Here is a 19,899-nt window from a genome sequence, read left to right as displayed (position 1 = left end):
TTGTTGTTTTCAACTTAACTAAACATTTTGTTATGTTGTCTTTAGAATTGAGCTTGTATGTCTATAACACACATTGCATTCTTTGTTTCAAATCATATAAAAAGTTTGCATAAAAGAGTAAGTTGAAAAGAATTGTGTTTTGTAATGGCGTTTTTTTCCTCTGTTTAAGATCCTGTACTAAGAGATTCACTAAAACAGTACGCTATTACAGTAAGGTATGAAATTTCTCAGAAATTTTGTGGGAAGAAAATGTTAATGCTTGACTGTGCCACTTTCTATTAACGAAATAACAATTAAGATTGGAAAAACCCAAGCCACTTGATCTTTCTATCTCGTTATAAAGAATTCAGGAAACTACCCCAACGTGCAAACTAGCATAAAATGTCATCTAATAAATACACAAAGATACGATATAAAGCTTCCTGACATGTTTAATGTGCTTCCTCAGGGGCTATCTCTCTTGGTACTTGTCCTATCTTTCACTTCCTGAGTGGTTTGATAATGAAGCTCGCGTAGCAGAGGCAGGCTGTGGTAACTACGAGCTGATCAGCCATTGCACTTGTGAAATATTCAGAAATCTCCGCTACATAGCATGTCACCCATGCGATGGAGAGAGTCGGCTAAAACACTTATGAATACTCAGGATAGAAAATGTGTCACGTATACACACAACTTTGAGCGGATAGGCTGCAACACAGACAGACAGACAGACAGACAGACAGACAGACAGACAGACAGACAGGCAGGCAGGCAGACAGGCAGGCAGGCAGACAGGCAGACAGACAGACAGACAGACAGACAGACAGACAGACAGACAGACAGACAGACAGACAGACAGACAGACAGACAGACAGACAGACAGAAAAAAAAGCAAGCCAGCCAGCCAGCCAGCCATGCTCTAGAATATTTTGATAACGATGTTGTTCGAAAACTTTTGAACCTTCAGGCTTATGTGTTTACATGCAGGAAAAATCTGCACACGTCAACAGCAACTAAACAAGATGACACCCGCATGAATATTTAGAAAATAAAACATGTTTACAAGTTTTTTAATCAATACGTTTTCACAAGCAGTACATCGATATAATTTTCCTTATCCGATTTCATTGCTACCTTTAGACCAAACAAAAGAGTAAAAATATGATTATGAACTGGATTGCAGTTGTAAATTTAACAGTAAGATTATTAAAATATATCAAAGTCTGATTATAGAGATACACAGAGAAACATTTATAGTTTTAGAAAAGGTAAAAAGTCAAAAAGCGGGTAGAATACGTATATTAAAAGCAGGCAATTTATCAAAATTCTAAGCAAATAAAAGGGAATAAAAATCATTTATTTAATCTTCATTCAAACATATAGTGCAGTTTGAAATTCTTGATTTATTTATCTATAACATTTGCTTTTTTAATAACACATTGAAATACTGTCATGACAAATTGCAAAAATCATTCTTTAACATGGGTATGACAATCATTTAATTATTAGAATAATGTATATTTTATAGCTATATGATAACTTTGTTACCATTCTAGTGTTATTCATGATTTACATTCTGCTATCCACAATCAATTGGTAATTAGTTAAAGACAAATGAATAGCTAACTGCTACAATTTACTGGAGCTACACAATTTTAAGCTATGTTTTAACACACCGGTAAAGAAATGTTAACAACTATTTATTTGTATTCATCCTCGTGTCATCTTTTTAAGAAGTGAGAGACACATCCTCTTTTAAAGGTTATGAATGATTTATATCTACATGGAGTTATTGAAGTAACAAGATTGAGAGAACTGTGTTGATTGGTCAGAGATGGTCACTAATCCATTATGGCGAGGTCCTTCCGGTGGAGTAGTCTGTGGATTCGCTTGTCTGCTTGGTTGATGGGAAAATCCCTGTAGTTACTGTCAACGGACCACATGGCCACTTTATTGGATTCCTTTTGGCATCTGTCAACAAAGCAATAAAGTCAGCGATTTAATATATGTCAATATTATTTCACAAATAGGAAACTTTGCAGGGATAGGTTAGTAAATTTTTCTTTCGAAACTGTTGGTATTAGGTTGAGATTCATGAGTAGTACGAATGTCTTTATTAAATAATATGGCTACTTGTTCAAATTTATGAAAGAAAAAAAACCAAAGTATAAATTATTAATAGGAGCTATTTTGTGTTTTATTGCCTATTGTTCTTAAATATGAGTTATTACTTATGAAGTAGGTAATCAAAATCATAATATCCATGAAATTTATTTATGCTTACATTATCTCTAAAACGAATGAGAAGGAATTTATGTAAGTGTAGGAATAAGCACAAAATACAGCTATATAAACAAACTTTTAGTTTATTTGCTGAGCAAATGAACACGCCATCTTTAATGTTTTAATAATGATTCTTGTCAGCAATAGATTTTTTGTTTTTTAAATCCCAAACAAAATAGAAACAATTGTGATTTAATTTTTATACAAACGACTGTGTTTTCTAAATGACAGACAAATATATATGCACTTAAATCAGACTGTGGAATGCGTTTCAGAGTTACAAACTTGAAACTTACCGAAGCGTATTTCCCCATTCAAGCCGTTAATCATTTCGGCATACCCCACTCGTCCAGCCTTTACTTTCTCCAAGTTTGCAGAAATGTTAAACAAACTGCTTGTTATGTTTATGGTGGCTATGGCACAGTCGTCTAATCTCTGATCACAGCTCTCAGATCCGATATAGCATCTCGAAAGTGTCTCTGTCTCATTACCGACTTGTAAAATCCACAGGACGTCGGTGACATTCTCTCTGATTTGACACTGGTACTGCCATGCAGCGAGTGAATCGGTTGCTAAAACAACACAAATCAAGCATAAATTATTTTAAACAAGTTGCTCTAAAATGAATTAAATATTAACATCTGTTAATGAAAACATTCATTGTTGTGCGTCTACTTAATCTTTCACATTGTCAATAGTTTGTTCAAACATATGTGTGCATTTAAAACATAAAGACTAAGTCTTTGACACACGTTAATGAATACGTAAATAAAAAAGTTTATTTTAAAATAAACGTTAAAAAATCTGTTTATATAATTTTTTACTTTAATCCTGTAAGCATCCTTCCAGACATGAACATTTAAAGCTTTGCTCCACGGGTAATTTTCATGTTTTAATTAAGACATGGACGACGAAAAGGAAGATAACTAATCCCGTTGTTATTGCTCAGTATTTGTCTCCCTTTAATCACACACTTTGTTGTACCGGCTGGAAGCACTATTACTGATGGCATCAACCTCCCCTGTGTTAACTACAAGTTGATCAGCGATTGATGTTGTGATTGGTCAGGGATGCCCCCTGATGGGGAGATGTCTTACCGGCGGGGGAGTCTGTGGATGCGTCTGTCTGCTCAGTAGTTTCTGTTGACGGATCATTCGCTCTGTTCATTGGATTCGTTCTGGCGTCTGTCAACAAAGCAATAAAGTCAATATTTTTTTCACAAATACTAAAACTTTGCAATGATAGGTTAGTAAATTGTCTTTTAAAGCAGTGAATATAAAGTTGAGATTTATGAGTAGTAAGAATGTCTTTACTAAAATACTCTAGCTTCTTATAAAATACAAAATAGACAATGTAACATTAATATTAACATTTCTAGCAACATATTTTATCCACAAATCCTTGAAAAAAAACCATTATCTGATCTGTCAGCTAAAACAGTTTTCTTGCAATATGGCTACTTGTTCCCAATTTAACAAAAGAGCAGAATATTATTCAATACTAGCTGTTATGATGTATTTTATTCCCTCTTGTTCTTGAATCTTGAATCACTACTCATAAAGTAGGTAATCAAACTTAATATATCCATGCCATTTATTTAGGTCTTACATTACATACAAAGCAAATTAGCAAGGATTTCCGAAGGTGTATGGATTTTCCAAAAAAAAAAGACAAAAACAAACAAACAAACAAAAAACAACAACAACAAAAAACAACCAAGCTATATAAAAAAAGGTATAGTATATTTGTTTAACAAATGAACACGCAACTTTCAATGTTTTTATAATGATTCTTGTCAGCAATTCATTTTTAACAAAATCACAAACAGAATAGAAATAACTATACTTTCACTTTTGTAGATACGCATGAAATGTCTTCTAAGGGATAGACAGATAGACATTCATTTAAATCAGACTATGGAACTCATTTAGTACACAAGAACAGGAATACTCACCAAAGCGTATTTCTCCCCTCAAGCCGTTAATGATTTCGGCATACCCCACTCTTCCGTCCTTCTGTCCCACAAAGCTGTCAGAAATGTATAAGAAACTGCTGGTACTGTTGATGGTGGCCCTGGCAAGGTCCTCCAATCTGTGATCACAGCTCTCAGATTCGACAGAACATCTGGAAAGTGTTTCTGTCTCATTAGTGGATTGTAAAATCCACAGGATGTCGGTGACATTCTCATTAATTTCACACTGATACTTCCATGTATCGGGTGAATGGGTTACTGGAGCTAGTGAATAGACAAGCAAACATAAATTATTCTAATTATGTTGTTCTAAAATGAGTGTATATCCTAAAATCTCCTGATAAAAGCATTCATTGCTGTACTTAATTCTTCAAATTGTGAAAGTTAAGGTTAGAAATGAAAGACTGTAAAAATAAACAGTGATCAGTCGTTTCTTTGTTAACTCATAACACATTTCGGCTGCTTTAAATATAATAAAAATTATAAGAACAACCGAGAAAACGCTTAATAACTTTTACAAGGCCAGAAAAGTGTTAAATGGGAGCAAATTAAAATGTCAGCGCATGCGCACACACACGCACACACACATACACACAAAGAAAAATCCAAAAACACGCTGATAATTACATGTTTACAGGTATACTTGTCTCCAGTTTAATATGACTTTAATCATCAACTAAATATGGTGTACAAATGTTATTATCAGGAACACAAGCATCCATTACATATACAACATGATATTTATATTGTTGTAAAGCAATATAACATTTCTTTAGAAAATAATTTTTGCGAATTGTTGTTAACAATCTCATCAATGATTATAATAAGATTGCAGAAACGCAAGCCACTTTATCATTCTATCTCGTAAGAAAGAATCCAGAAAACTACCCTTATTTTCCACCTAGAAAGAAAACTCATATAAGAAATACACTCTGCCTGAAATAATAGCACAAAGATACGATAGAAAGCTTCCTGACATGTTGAATGTGTTTCCCCAGTCCCCAGGGGATATCTTTCTTAGTACTTGTCCTATCGTCCACTTCCTGAGTGGTTTGATAAAGCAGCTTGCGTAACAGAGACAAGCTGTGGTAACCACAAGTTGATCAGCCATTGCACGGGAAATATTCAGAATCTCGGCTACATAACATGTCATCCATGAGATGAAGACAGTTGGCTAAAACCTTTATCAATACTCGGGATAGAAAATTTGTCATGCTTACACGCAACTTTGAGTGCATACACTGTAACACACAGACAGACACACAGACAGACACGCAGACAGACACACAGACAGACACAAAAAGTCAAAGACACACACACAGAAAGACACACAGACAGACACACAGGAAGGCAGACTCACAGGAAGACAGACTCAGACAGACACACAGACAAAACTAAACAGACACAAGAAATCGGACTTACAAAATAACGGACACAGACACACATAAACAGATTGACTGACTCAAAGACAGACACACAGACAGGCACAGACATATAGAAAGACACACAGACAAAAACAAAGACAGAAACAAAAAAAAGATAGACACATGGTCAAACACACAGACTGACCGAGTTACAAGCACAAAGAGATTGACATAACACAGACACTCCAAAAAACAGACACACGGACACACAAACACACAAAGACAGACACAGACAGACAGGCACACACACACACACATTAACAGATACACACAGATATAAATACAGACAGAAAAAAACAGAAAGACAGACACGCAGAATTACAGACCTACGCACAAATAGACATAAAACAGAGACAGACAGACACACAGACATATATACAAACACATGCCCAGTTGATTGGATTCCTTTTGGCGTCTGTCAACAAAGCAATAAAGTCAGTGATTTACAATATGTCAATATTATTTCACAAATAGTAAAACTTCGCAGGCACATGTTAGTAAATTGTCTCTCAAAACTGTAAGTTATGATTCATGAGTAGTAAGAATGTCACTAGTAAATTACTCTAGCTATAAATAAAATACAATATCCGTAAACTAACCTTAATCCTTATTAATATTAAAATATCTAGCAATATATTATATGCATAGTTTATTAAAAGAAACTTTATCTGATCGGTTATCGAAAACAGATTTTCTGCAAAATGGCTACTTTTTAAAATGTAAGAAAAGAACAAAACTATTAATTAATTCTAGGTGCTATTATGTGTTTTATTACTTCTTGTCCTTGAATCTTAACTTACCTTATCTAAGAAACAAATTAGCAGGGATTTATGAAAGTGTATTAATTAGCAAAAAATAAAGCTATATAAAAAAGGTACAGTTTATTTGTTGAACAACCGAACACCCCAAATTAAATATTTTGATATGATTGTAGTCAGCAATATAATTTGTTTTTTTTCTTAATCCCGAACAAAATAGAAACAACTGTATTTTATCTAATATACAAACCCAAGAGTGTCTTCTAAGTGACAGATAAATATATGTTTATTTAAATAAGACTGTGGAACACGTTTAGTACACACAAAGTGAAATACTTACCGAAGCGATTTCCCCCCTCATTCCGTTAATTTATTTCGACATACCCCACTCGTTCGTCCTTCCTGTTTATGGTGGCCATGGCACAGTCGTCTAACCTCTGATCACAGCTCTCAGATCCGATAAAGCATCTGGAAAGTGTTTCTGTATCATGGCCGAGTTTTAAAATCCACAGGACGCCGGTGACATTCTCATTAACTTCACACCGGTATTGCCATGCAGCTAGTCAATCGAGTTCTGCAACAAGAAAATACACAGATTAAACATGAATCATTCTAAATCTATTGTAGCGAAACTTACGTATATATTAACATCTAATAATAAAAAACCCATTCATTTCTGCAAGTCTACTTAATCATTAACAGTATCAAGTCTGTTTAGACATACATGTGTGCATATATAACATAAAGACTAAGTAATTGACACAAGTTAATGAATTCGTAAAAAATAAGTTTATTTTAGCATACATATTAACTATAATATGTTTGATATCTTTGACTTTAATCCTGTAAGCATACCTCCAGACACACAACGGGTAATTTAAATAATTCAAGTCATAGACGACAAAAGGAAGATAACTCATCTGTGTATTGCCCTATATTTGTTTCCCTTTAGTCACACATTTTGATGTACAGGGTACAAGCATGATTGCTATTGGCATATATCTCCCCTGTCCATCCTCTGATAATGAGCTAGATGTAATAGTCGCTGTTGCTATGACACCTGACAAAGAAGTTGCATCTCTTCATCAATCGCTTACTACCAGCGCGTTCATGTCGACAGACATCTAACAGTCATGTCAGTGCATTAGTTCTATCAAGGTTTGATTAATCCTCGCTTACAAATTGCCCTGCACACATCATTCACAAAGCTCAAAAAGTACAGAACAATGATAAAAGTCTTCTGCTGAAAGAAAAAATGTCGAGCTATCACATGTGTGTCTCCTCCCTAGAAGTGAAGGGGATCATTGATTAGCTTCTAGAGCCGCCTCGGAAAATATATTTCCTAGCATTTTAATATGTAACATTAAAAAAATATTATAAAGGAATTCAAGGAAAGCCAAAACAATTATCCGAAAAAATATAATCTTTAAATTAAAAAAAGAAGTGCTTACCTGCGATACTTTTTAAATACTACTATCAATACTAATTGTTAAGAAGCAAAGTACAAGACTTCCCATCTCGAAAGATAGAGAGTTCAGGACACTACAGCTCTTTCTAACTGAAAACTTGCCATCTGACACACAAGCTTTGCTACATCAGGAGAAAGAGATATGATATAAAGCTGTTTTAAATGCTCAGATGAAACCCCAAGGTGTTATCTCTCTTCTTGATTGTGCTATCTTCCTCGTCCTGCCTGAGTTTTAGCTTTGATAATACAACTCACAGAAAAGATTGGCTGTAGTAACTCGACGGTGATATATAGAATATGATCTTCATATTGTTGTAGAGTAGTTAACATTTATTTAGAAAATCGTTGTTTGCGAATTGTTAACAATCTCATAAATGATTAGAGGTGCAAGGCTGTCAGCGTTAGATATATCAAACAGGATGACGGGGAAAGAAATTAAAGTGTAGCTGGCCTGACTGGAAAGTGTCCGACGGCGGAGGTTGTAATTCATGGCAGTTGAATGATGGAATTCCTCGACACCGGCAGTGGGGTAACGACGGTCACTGACGAATGGGCCCGATGCCACATACAGGACTTACAGCTAAGGGCCACGCAAGAAAAGAAAAGGATGTAAAGAAACAAATTTAATAAATATACAAGAGATGTGAAACACATACACACGACAATCTGGCTCATCGGTGGTATCCGTACTTCCAAATGCTTCTTTCAGCTAAATAAACAAATACTCAAAAACGCATGGATCGATAAAATAAATGGAGACAAACGCACAGGTAAACTCGTGCACGCACACGCGCACACACACTGACGCTCACAGAGTCTATCATATATTGATAGCTAATATATCACGTGATTAGATCACTCTTGGCTGCACGTCCTACTCGATGCACGGGAGACAAACCCACATCATTTCTACGCACAGATTATTATTATTATTTTTTTGTTGTTGTTTTCGTCCAGCGCGGCGCGTGCGATCATTCATGCATTTAGTTGAAGGACAAGACTTATCATTGACCACCCACCGACTCATAAAAATCAACCAACCTCACTTTGTATGTCGGAGTGTACAGCCCACCCGGCAGGACTTGGAAGATAAAGGTTTCGAGCTGCTGCTTGCCTCACCTGCTCGTGGTTATAATCTTGCTACACAGAGCTTCTGTATGTGAAAGGTATTCCCCACGACTTAATACTTGGAACATGGATGAAACTAAAAGAAGCAAACTGCAAATGTAGTTTCGATTGCGATCACACACTTCACATTGATGAAATGCTGAGTGGCTCTGTTTATAACTCGTTTATAACTTTACCATATCTTGCGGGGATCCGAGCAACAGGAATTTCCGAACCAGAGCCTGAATGTGTTGATATCAACTTAGACCCACCCTCGGAACTGGAAGACGAAGGGTACCATTGTGTCCACTGTGCTTAATGAAAATGAGCGCTGATGCTAAAATGTAAAATATTAAAAGTAGAAGAGTACAAGGGTACGGGCTTTCATAGCCAAGAGGCCACAGCTAAAGGTGCAGTGAAAGTGGTTCATCGTGTCTAGGACAATAGCCCAGAGGATTAACCCTCTTCTTTGTCCCATTTTTTTACTTTTCTGATAAACAAAGTCCCCCATTTAAGCAAAGCAGGAGTTGATCCATTCACCTGTCCGACCAGTGACTGAACCAGCGACCTTGTAATCCACAGCGGTTAAGCTGCATGTAAAGAAAACTATTAGCAGACGACAAAGCAGTCAGGTCACACAAGCTGAAACCTTTAACTGTAATTTATAATTTTACATCCACTCATTTGTAAATTAAACATCCAGCCTGCTAAGGAATGCAAACGTTATAGAAATGTGCAGTACATCTCCAAAAGAAATAAGGCAAACATTTAGGACTGGCAAAATGAAACAAGCTCAAGAGTTTGTCTGCGCTGTTTTAAGGCTACACCTGCAAATTGATTGTGAAAGGAGACAGGACATAAAGCAGACAGCTACGGTTTCCCCCTCCTTGTTGCATATAAGCTCACCTGTATCCACTCACACCGTTGGACTTTCATGACTATCAACTTTTGTTTTGCTAGAAATGGTTCCTGTAGACGGAATTTAGATATAACTAGTATATACAACAGGTTTTTAGACTCTACATTTGTTGTCCTCCATCTACTTATGAGGTGGTCAAGGCTAGTGTATCCCTACATATCAGCCTACAACATATGCAAGTATACATCACGCACACATACATACTACTCATACATATGAACATCGCTAGTAACAAGAGCATGTCAAGGATCAATCGCTAATAATAATGAAGTTAATTTTTAAGAGTGTCTATAGTTATGTCTAAAAAATGTCACATGGAAGGATGAATGTGACACGAGATGAATGTGACATTTTTATTTCCTTCTTTCATTCATTCTCTCTCTTCTGCTTTTGCTTAATGACAACTCCTTAAAGTTCCCTAAGTAATTTTCTTGAATTTTTTTTTTAATTACTATTTCGCAAATAAAAAAATAAAAAAAATGAAATCAAATAAAAAAATTCAACTTGCATTTGATAGTTTCTTTAATGAAAACCAGTCCAACATATGCATTGCAAAATATCTCTAAAAGAAAACCTGCAAATTCATGCTCTAAAAGCTAGAACTAGGAATGTCATTTTTATCATTAAAGTCAAACAAACAAAACAAAACAACGTATCTGATGAAAATTGTTTCATTCTTTGAACACTGGAAGCATTAAATTTCTCAGAAATTCTTACAAGCAGATGTAAATTATTCAGTCATTTGGAGTAATTTATCCTTCAGTAGGAACATCATCTTCATATGCATATCAAGGGACCCACAATGTAATAAAACTCATTAAAAAACAGATTGCAATTATTATACCATCAATTCCAATGAGCAAAAAGAATCAGGAAGCTAAAAAACCTATCCAACCATTTTGCCTTTATTAGGTCTATGTCAATTGCAGTGCTCTGCAAATATTAAAATTTTTTTAAAATCAGTTAAACAGTGTCCATGCAATAAATGTAAATCACTATATCTAAAACCAACTGTCTTAGATACTTTAAATAAAAAGTAATACTTTCTGTTTCAACAAATGCTATAGGGAGAACTTTATTTTGCAGCAAAACAAATAACTTGAAAAAGAAATAAAGACAAAACAATTCACAAGAAATTAATACAAGGAAAATTCAACAATAGAAAATCAAGCGGAGTGCCTCAATGTCTACAACGTAAATTATTATTTGCCCCCTTCAACTCTTTGACTTCCTTTCCATCAATTACTATTTTATCCTCCCACACACACACAACCACAGCTTCCATCCCTTTATTAACTAATACAAAAATGTTGAATATACCTGTATATGTCAATATGATAACATACTTTAAACAGCTTCAAATTTTAATCATTGATAAATTTCTTACAGGTATCTGTATCTGATGGAGGACAAGTCCCTTAAAGCAGCTTTACACACACTGCAAAGGTAAGGTTTAACATCTGTAGCTTATTATATGCATTTACAAATACTCTGCTCTCAAATAGTCTCTTGAAGTGAACTGAGGAGGCTTAGGATCACAGCGAATCACAATGTCATATTTTAAACCAAAGAAATGACCTGAAACAGCTTTACACAAACTGCACTGGTGAGGTGTAACACAGCAACAAATGATCATGTGTTGTTTGAAATTGGATGACCTAATCCCAACATTACAAATATGGCACTAGGAAGGTTTAACACCTCTAGGGATCAGCCTTCCTCTTTTGAAAATAGATCATCTAAAATCAGCTTTCCACAGTTTGCAAGGATGATGACTTGATGAGAACTTCAAAGCAGCTTTACTTAGCATGCACGGGTAACAGCAAAGACCATTATAGGTCATCATCTGTGTTTTTTAAGTAGATGAATTCCTAAAAGCAACTTTACACACAATGCACTTGACACATCACTGTAGATTAGCATGCGCATTTTCTAAGCAGGTGAAAGCAACTTTAGACACACACATCAGACAGGTGAGGTTTAGAATCATTGTGACTCACCTTGTGTCTTTTGAAAGTAGATAAGTGTCTAAAAGAAGCTTCACATACACTGCACGGGTAAGATTCAACATAATTATAAATTAGATTGTGTCTTTTCAAACCAATTAAAGAAGTTAAAAGCAGATTAAAACACACTTCAATGGTATGATTTTTTATTTCTATGGACATATGCTGTTTTAAATGAAATAAACTTTTGAAGGCAATGTTACACACACTGCACTTGTGAGGCTTATCACTGTGATCCAGTCCAGCTGTTTCCAAGCATTTGATTTTTTGAAGGCAGCTTTACATATGTTGCACTGGTAAGGTTTCTTGTTACTGTGGATTTGCCTATGTTTCAAATAGGATAATGTTTCAAATACAGCTTTACAAACCCTACATTGGTGAGGCTTCTAATTCCTGTGAACCTGTGTATGTCGTTTCAGATGGGATAATCTTTTAAATGCAGCTTTACATACACTGCACTGGTGACGCCTGTAATCCCTGTGAACCATCATGTGCTGTTTTAAATCAAATGCTCTTTTAAATGCAGCTTTACACACATTGCACTGGTGAGGCTTCTTATCACTGTGAACCCGCACATGACTTTTCAAATTGGATAATCTTTTAAATGCAGCTTTACATACACTACACTGGTGAGGCTTGTCATCATTGTGAACCTTCATGTGCTCTTTTAAAACAAGTGATCTTTTAAATGTAGCTTCACATACACTGCACTGGTAAGACTTCTCATCCTCGTGAACCTGGGAATGTCTTTTCAAATCGGATGACCTTTTGAATGCAGCTTTACATAAACTGCATTTGTGAGGCTTGTCATCACTGTGAACCGTCAAGTGCTGTTTTAAAACATATAATCTTTTAAATGTAGCTTTACACACACTGCACTGGTAAGGCTTCTGATCACTGTGAATCTGCATATGTTGTTTCAAATAGGATAATCTTTTGAAGACAGCTTTACATACACTGCACTGGTGAGGCTTCTCAACATTGTGAACCTTCAAGTGCTGTTTTAAAACAAATGATTTTTTAAATGCAGCTTTACACACACTGCACCGGTAATGCTTCTGATCACTGTGAACTGTATGTCGTTTCAAATCAGGTAATCTTTTGAAGGCAGCTTTACATGTTCTGCACTTGTGAGGTTTACCAGTGTTGTCCGACATGTGTTTTTTGTGCATGGATGGAAAATGGAGTGAAGACATACACACTTTGCACTTATCAGGTTCAATATCACTACTAGGGTGCTGTTTTTCTGACTCAGTACTGATGTTAGCTTCTGTCACATTTACATTTCTCTCATGCTGAGGACTTTCAGTCACAATATCCGTCACCTGTGTATTTTTACATCCAGCAACATCCACATCTTGAAGTTCAGGTGATGATATACATGCTAAAATATCCTTATTTTTCCTGCAATTCCACTCCACCTCCTGTGGTACACTCTGTGCCTTCAAGTGCTCCATTATTGTAGACTGAGTGTGTGATTTTGTCTGCTCTGACTCTACTGCAGAATCAACGGCTTGACCAAAGTGATCTTCATGCTTGACCTCAGAAGTGACTGGTGCTTTTGCATCCTGTGTCTTCACTTCAGAAGTATCGCCTTGGCAGTTCCAATAAAGTTCATTATCACTATCAAGTTGAGAAATTGCATCATGGCCAGGCCATGATCTCTCAGTCTTTACTATATCATTATGCTCAGCCATATGTGGCCATTCTATCTTCACAATGTGACTGTTCTGCTGTTCAATTTTAATGAAAGAAGTGGAATCTTGAGAATTCATCTCCACTTTCGGAACATTCTCACACCTCCAGTTTGTCTGTGCAGCTGGATCAATTTTTATATCATGGAGTTCTTGGCCAAAGATACTGTCATGTTGCATGAAATCATTCTGTAAACATTTTGTCTCATAATAATCAGAGCAAAATGAACTTTCTGCTTTAGGTATTACATTATTGCTTAAGTCTTCTTGTGCCTCAGCCGTATATTTCGTCTCAGTCTTTATGAGTGCACATGGGACCTGCATCTCGCTCTTCTTGGCAAACCTATCTTTGTGCTCTCCAAGAATTACTGATTATATTTATTGTCTTTTGGATTAAAGTTCTTTTACACTTACTGTTGACTAACTTCCCATGAAGCTCAAGACCTCAGCTTTATCAGCTCTATTGTTTCTAGTGACAATAGAAGGCCTCCTGAAGTCTGTTGTAATCTTATCAGACCTGAAACATGACAATTGTAATGATTCAGTTGTCATGGAAATTATAAGCAAACATTTAAAAGCAAGGGAGATTTCTTTAATCCGCTCTCTCTGTTAGAATGAAAGGAAAAAGCTTTTACTGCTGCGGCTTTCTTGAAACACGTAGGTTCTCACTCAGTAGGAAATTCTGTAAAATTACTGAATTTTACGCTTTTTTTAAAATCTAAGATTATGTGGTACTGGCTATATTGAATAAAACCGTCGCAATCTATCATGGGTCGGACAAACTGCTGAAAATCAAGGCATTTAACCTCTCAGAAGAGAAACAAGAAAGTAAAATAAATAAATCATGTTTGTCCGTGCTCAGAATCAGAGGAATGAGGCATACCGTGCAGGTGGAACTTGTGGATGTAGAAGTAAACACCATGAAACTATGAAACCATGACTCTAGAGTCTAGAAGTTTGAAATCAGTTTTGATCACTAAGAACAACAACTCGTATTTTCTTTTTACGAGAGTTACCGCCCATGTGTAGAGATTTGTATAGAGAGCCGCCACGATGCGTAGGCATCCTTCCTCTAAAAAACAGACTTAAATTTAACAAATGCATTTTCATGTATAAAGTACTGACAGGCAAACTATCGCCAAGACTCTCTCTCCTATTTTCCTCCAATAACTCTAGTCGAACCTTCCCAAAACTTAATATTCCCAGTGAAAGGTAAAACGTGCATTGTTTTTTACATTTGCGGTAAACTGGCGTCTATCCAGGCTTTTTTTTTACACTTGTTTGCTGTTGTTTTATATAAGGTATTTTATCATTTGTGTCTGGTCCTGTGATGCTTTTTCTGCACATGGATGTATTATTATTATTTTTTTAAATACAGTTGCACCGAATCCCAACAACGATGGGTGTCGAGCAACATCTCAATGCTACAGGTCATACACGAAAAGTGGAATTCCCCACACACTTGAAGTTAGTGATGGTGAAAAATTTCTTCTCGCTGAAATAATTGTTTAAAAGGCATAGTGAAACACAATTTCACAGAGGACAGATAGTATAATAAACTTTCTTTTCCTAATGCATTTTCTGAAAATTCTATGATAATGTTTTCATCAAAGTAAACACTGTTAAATTGAAATTGTTTTATTGTGGTTACCAGGTCTCAATAAGTGCCACAAAAGCAATCTCTAATGGATGCTGCACGTGTGCTAATGGGCAAAGTGGGCACTGTGGACACATTGTGGGCTTGCTCTACCAGCTTGCTCACTTTAAGATAACAGGAGCAAACTACATTCCTGAGGTAATCTTGATAATGAAGAGGGATGGTCTGAGACTATTTCTAGGTTAAATATTTTTTATCAAGTGTTTCTTATGTTCAAAATGATAGAAAAATAAGAAAAAAATTTGCCAGCAGGTATTATTTCTTTGCTATGTAATATTCCATCATCTACATCAGTTTCTCATTTGCAGGATGCTGCAAAAACATCACTGCCCCAGACATGGCACATCCCCAGAGGAGAAAAGATAAGAGGGGAGGCAGTGGATGAAATCAAAATCCACAGTTTTAAGTCTGACAAGAAGTCAGACCGTAGTATTTGTAGTACATACAGGTACAATCCATTGTCTTCAGAGTTTCCATCTGCCCTTCACCTTGTTGAGAGTTTAAAAGCTGCCACAGCTAGTAAGTTCCTGTTGTTTTATTAAGAATTTTATTTGTTGTGTTGTACAAGATCTGCATAACGAGAACTTTATGCTTTAACAAAAGAGACATTTATACTTGACAAGACCATACAAAAGATAAATTTCATTATTTGTTTATTCTGTAAGAAATGATTCCAGAACATTTTTTTCCATTCGGAGTAGAATTTAATTGCATGCATTATATATATATACACACACATCTATGTTGTCATACATGATAAATTACTCTTGCTCATCATATAATAATTAATAGCCTCTTAAAATTTTATTTTAGTTTTATGAGTACAGAATTACAACATTTCATTCCACAGCAATGATGCCATTCTCTATAAGTAAGAAGCAGACTCCAATGGTTGATACCAAATATGGTAAATATCCGAGGGGCAGTACACTGGCACATCAGCAAAAACTTCATGACAGCTTCATCATGAACTTCACTGAACTAGCCACATTTCCTGATCTTCCCCTAAGGAATGTGATGTCAGGAGATATTCCTGATTTATCAGAAGAAAAGAAGGACCTTTTAACCTCACTCAAAGTTTGTTTTCCCCATTGTCATTTATCATTTATTAGATACATTAAAATTTTAGAAGTGGAAAGTGAAATTAGCTGACCTGTCCAAGTCATCTTTATTCCTCACCTCTTCTTTCATACAAATGGGTACAGTTTATGATTTAAAAAGTTAAGCTTTGATATTAAACATTGTCTTTTGAAGGATTCTCATTGGCACTTACATGGATAAAGAGAGTGGTATCCAGGACAATGGAGAATGTTTGCCTGCATTAAAGAATCATTTTCATCTTTTTTTATTGCTATTGCATATTCTCTTCCAAAGTGCTTGGTATAGCCCAAAGTTCATGTGTTTATGTGCATTTATTCTTTATGGATTTCAAATTATTTTTGCAGGTCACTCAGCAAGAATCTGTTGTAATAGAAAGGGATACACGACTATAGTCGAATTGTCCCTTGTGGCACAAGCTGCGACAACACCGCATCACTGCTTCTGTTGTAGCAGATGTCGCAAAAAGGAAGAAAGGTTAGGTTTTTGTTCCAGTTGTTGTAGTAAGTGCAGCTATATGAAATAATAGTGAAAGATGGCACTCTTCGGTAGCTGGCACAGTGTATTGTTTATAATGTTAATGAGGAAATGTAATGATGAGGCAACACACAAAGAAAGCAGCATAATTTACTGTCTCTTCCGAATCAAGATTAGTTTCTTAGACTTCATTTATACTGTCAGGACATTAATGCACATAATGTATGTTATAAGTAACTAATTGTTGAATAGCTTACATCATTATTGTCACCTAAAGATAAATCAGTGTGATTTATACCATATACAGAGACTAGTACATCTTTCTAACATTTACTGCCAATGCAGAGAGAATGCCCTTTTCATTTTAAAAAGTAAGTTGTCTTAAGTAGACAATTGCAATGTTTAACTCAAAATAATTAATTATGATTCTTCAGATTTCCAAGCCTTGTCTAAAAGACTTAAATCTTCAAAGACAAGAATGACACAGGCCATGAAAGATGGCATTAAAAATGAGCCTCTGGCAGCTGAGGCATACAGTAATGTGAGTACACAGAAACAGCTACAGGACTAAATTATTTTGTAAAAGCACATATGCAGATCTGATTATTTATTTTAACAGTTACAAGAGAAAAATATTTAACAAGTATATTTAAATAAACTGGATCTAAAGCACACCAATCTCTTAATATAGTGATCTTGGTGTGATTTGGAGCTCTATTAATGTACACATGCAATTTAATGTACATGATGGGAAGCCCTAAAATTTTAATTATACTCCACTATATATACATATTCTATTGTTCTGGTCACAAGTAACTTAACTATTTTCATTATCTGTCTAGATGAAGGGAAATACTGTCAACCTGTATCCAGCAGGAATTATCATACACCCAGATGCATTCTGGTTGGCAGCAAGTCCAGATAGAAAAGTGTATGATCAGTCCAGAACACAAGATCCCTTTGGACTGTTAGAAATAAAGTGTCCAAGCATGTCCACAAGAAGATCACTTGAGGAACTACCCTATTTGGAAGAAGTCAATGGAAAGCTTCAGCTTAAAAGAAGTGACCGTTACTATTATCAGATACAAATGCAGCTGGCTGTAACAGGTCTAGAATGGTGTGACTTTTTTGTGTGGTCCGTAGATGCTTGCCACCTGGAGACAATAAACTTTGATCAAAATTTCTGGAATGGGGTAAAAAATGCAGTTGATACATTCTTTTTTTACCTATCACCTATAAGAAAACAGCTGGTTTCCGTGTTGATCTTTCTCGATATCATCCACTGGTAGTATACCATAGCCTACATTTCTTGATCAGGATCATCTGAGGCATTGGGTGCATATTTGGTGACAAGAGGAGGGTTAAAGTTTGTAAGGAGAACAGCTACAGTCCATAACTGATTCAAGCTACCACATAAGGTCAAAAGGAATCTTTCCGTGAAAAAGCCTATACTCTTTGACTCTGCGGATTGCTCACTCCACATGTACTCGTAGTGAACTGATACTTTGGTTGGCTGTGACTTCACTTTCAGAAAACTGACCCTTTCCTGATAAAAAAGCAGGCATGTTTAATGAAATATTTTTCTTTGCCAGGATATTTTGTATGTTGAAACCTTTGTCGCTCATTACAGAATCTCCAGGTTCCAGCAAGTCAATTAGGCCAGAAAGCTGCGTTATTTCAGAGTCAGACATGCTGCCTGAATAAAGTTTGGATACAAAGGTCACTGACCCATGTGGTGATATACCTATCAAAGACTTGAGTGTTGCCTGACCTTTGTAGTTGGAGTAGAACTGACTGCTTCTCACTAATGAAGAAGGGTTCTGCATAAACAACTCAGTGCAGTCTACAATTATTCTTGTTTTTGGAAAAGTAGCCTTGAAGTCATCTGGCATATACTCGTCTATTTCTTCCCTAGATAGCCAGATATTCATGCTGCCAAGAATGGTATACAAAAAATTTGCCCACGCATTGATTTTAGTGCTCACAGAGGATGCACTAATTGCAAAGCGATCTGAGAGATCTGTTATTAATAGACCCAGTCTCAGCCGCACAAGAAACATAAACAGTTCATCAATAAGCTGCATATTTCCATTTGGACGTCTCATGCAAAGTTTTTCGCCTGATTTGCCATATGCCTGGTACATTCCTTTTGCATGTGGCTCAAGAAACATATAAAATATTTTTAATACTTTGTAGCTGGGAAATCCAGTGTAAAACTGTATTTTAGCATCATCATATGCATACCGTTCTAATCCAAATTTGTCAATTTTGCTACTGCTCTCCAAAGTTTGTACATGTTGTTCTAACTGTCGTACCCTCTCTTCAAGAGCTTTATTTTTTTCTTTTTCTTTGGAGAGCTGCTCTTCAATAGAGGGGATGCTTACTGCTGCAGGCTCTTCATCTGCTGTTGCAGGCTCTGCGTCTGCTGTTGTAGGCTCTGCGTCTGCTGTTGTAGGCTCTGCGTCTGCTGTTGCAGGCTCTGCGTCTGCTGTTGTAGGCTCTGCGTCTGCTGTTGCAGGCTCTGAGTCTGCTGTTGCAGGCTCTGCGTCCACGTTTTCACTGATAAAAAGGAAAATCATTTTACTACATGAAATGACTGATTTTGCACAATTCACTTAGCAATATTTGACAGGGGTTAACCTGCAGTAATTTCTGCAATCAGATGAGCAGAAGTGAACCTACTTAATTCAGTAAATGACAGATCACTTGCAAGATATTTTGATATACAGATCTTTTTTGTTCATCTCATGAATACACTAGGAATGTGAGTGTTTTGTGTTTTTTTGTGATTTGAGTTGTGAGTTGTAAACTGAAAATATGTTTTGAGACTTGTTAATAGTCAAAGTATCTGAATAATGATTACACAATTTCTATTGTTATAATGCAGTGGTTCTCAAAGTTTTTCAGACCGCGGACCACTTTACTTCAGTAAAAAATATGGCGGACCACCAAGGCCTAAAAATCAGTCTGTACTATGTATTTCAAATTTAAATTGCCGCATTTGTCTCATTACAATTCAAAACTAAATGTACTTTTGTAAAAGTAGTATAGTAATAA

At 35.9% G+C, this 19,899-nt stretch overlaps 2 protein-coding genes across 4 annotated transcripts in view; one reads left to right on the top strand and one right to left on the bottom strand.

The window, feature by feature from the left end:
* Positions 1-1,033: 1,033 nt before the first annotated feature.
* Positions 1,034-19,899, bottom strand: part of LOC112568158 (serine-rich adhesin for platelets-like) — a 40,444-nt gene continuing 21,578 nt past the window's right edge. For all 3 annotated transcript variants that reach the window (XM_025245300.1, XM_025245302.1, XM_025245301.1), the window contains exons 5-8: positions 4,217-4,498; positions 3,360-3,446; positions 2,559-2,834; positions 1,034-1,950 (exon numbers count right to left, since the gene is read on the bottom strand). In XM_025245300.1, coding sequence (XP_025101085.1) covers positions 1,829-1,950; positions 2,559-2,834; positions 3,360-3,446; positions 4,217-4,498 — 767 coding nt within the window. In that variant the 3' untranslated portion in view covers positions 1,034-1,828. The remainder of the gene's footprint in view (positions 1,951-2,558; positions 2,835-3,359; positions 3,447-4,216; positions 4,499-19,899) is intronic.
* LOC112568161 lies at positions 15,793-19,275 on the top strand. Its single transcript, XM_025245308.1, has 2 exons — positions 15,793-17,383; positions 17,685-19,275. The coding sequence occupies exons 1-2, from the start codon at positions 17,321-17,323 to the stop codon at positions 18,129-18,131; spliced, it is 510 nt and encodes a 169-aa protein (XP_025101093.1). The 5' UTR covers positions 15,793-17,320; the 3' UTR covers positions 18,132-19,275.

This window comes from Pomacea canaliculata, linkage group LG7 (genome assembly GCF_003073045.1).
Source record: "Pomacea canaliculata isolate SZHN2017 linkage group LG7, ASM307304v1, whole genome shotgun sequence".
In the NCBI taxonomy this organism is placed as follows: Eukaryota; Metazoa; Mollusca; class Gastropoda; order Architaenioglossa; family Ampullariidae; genus Pomacea; species Pomacea canaliculata.
This window is presented reverse-complemented; position numbering and strand designations above follow the sequence as displayed.

Coding starts and splice junctions, on each gene's coding strand:
- LOC112568161 (XM_025245308.1), top strand. CDS start 17,321: ATGACACAGGCCATGAAAGATGGCATTAAAAATGAGCCTCTGGCAGCT. Junction 17,384..17,684: donor CAGCTGAGGCATACAGTAAT/GTGAGTACACAG, acceptor TTATCTGTCTAG/ATGAAGGGAAATACTGTCAA.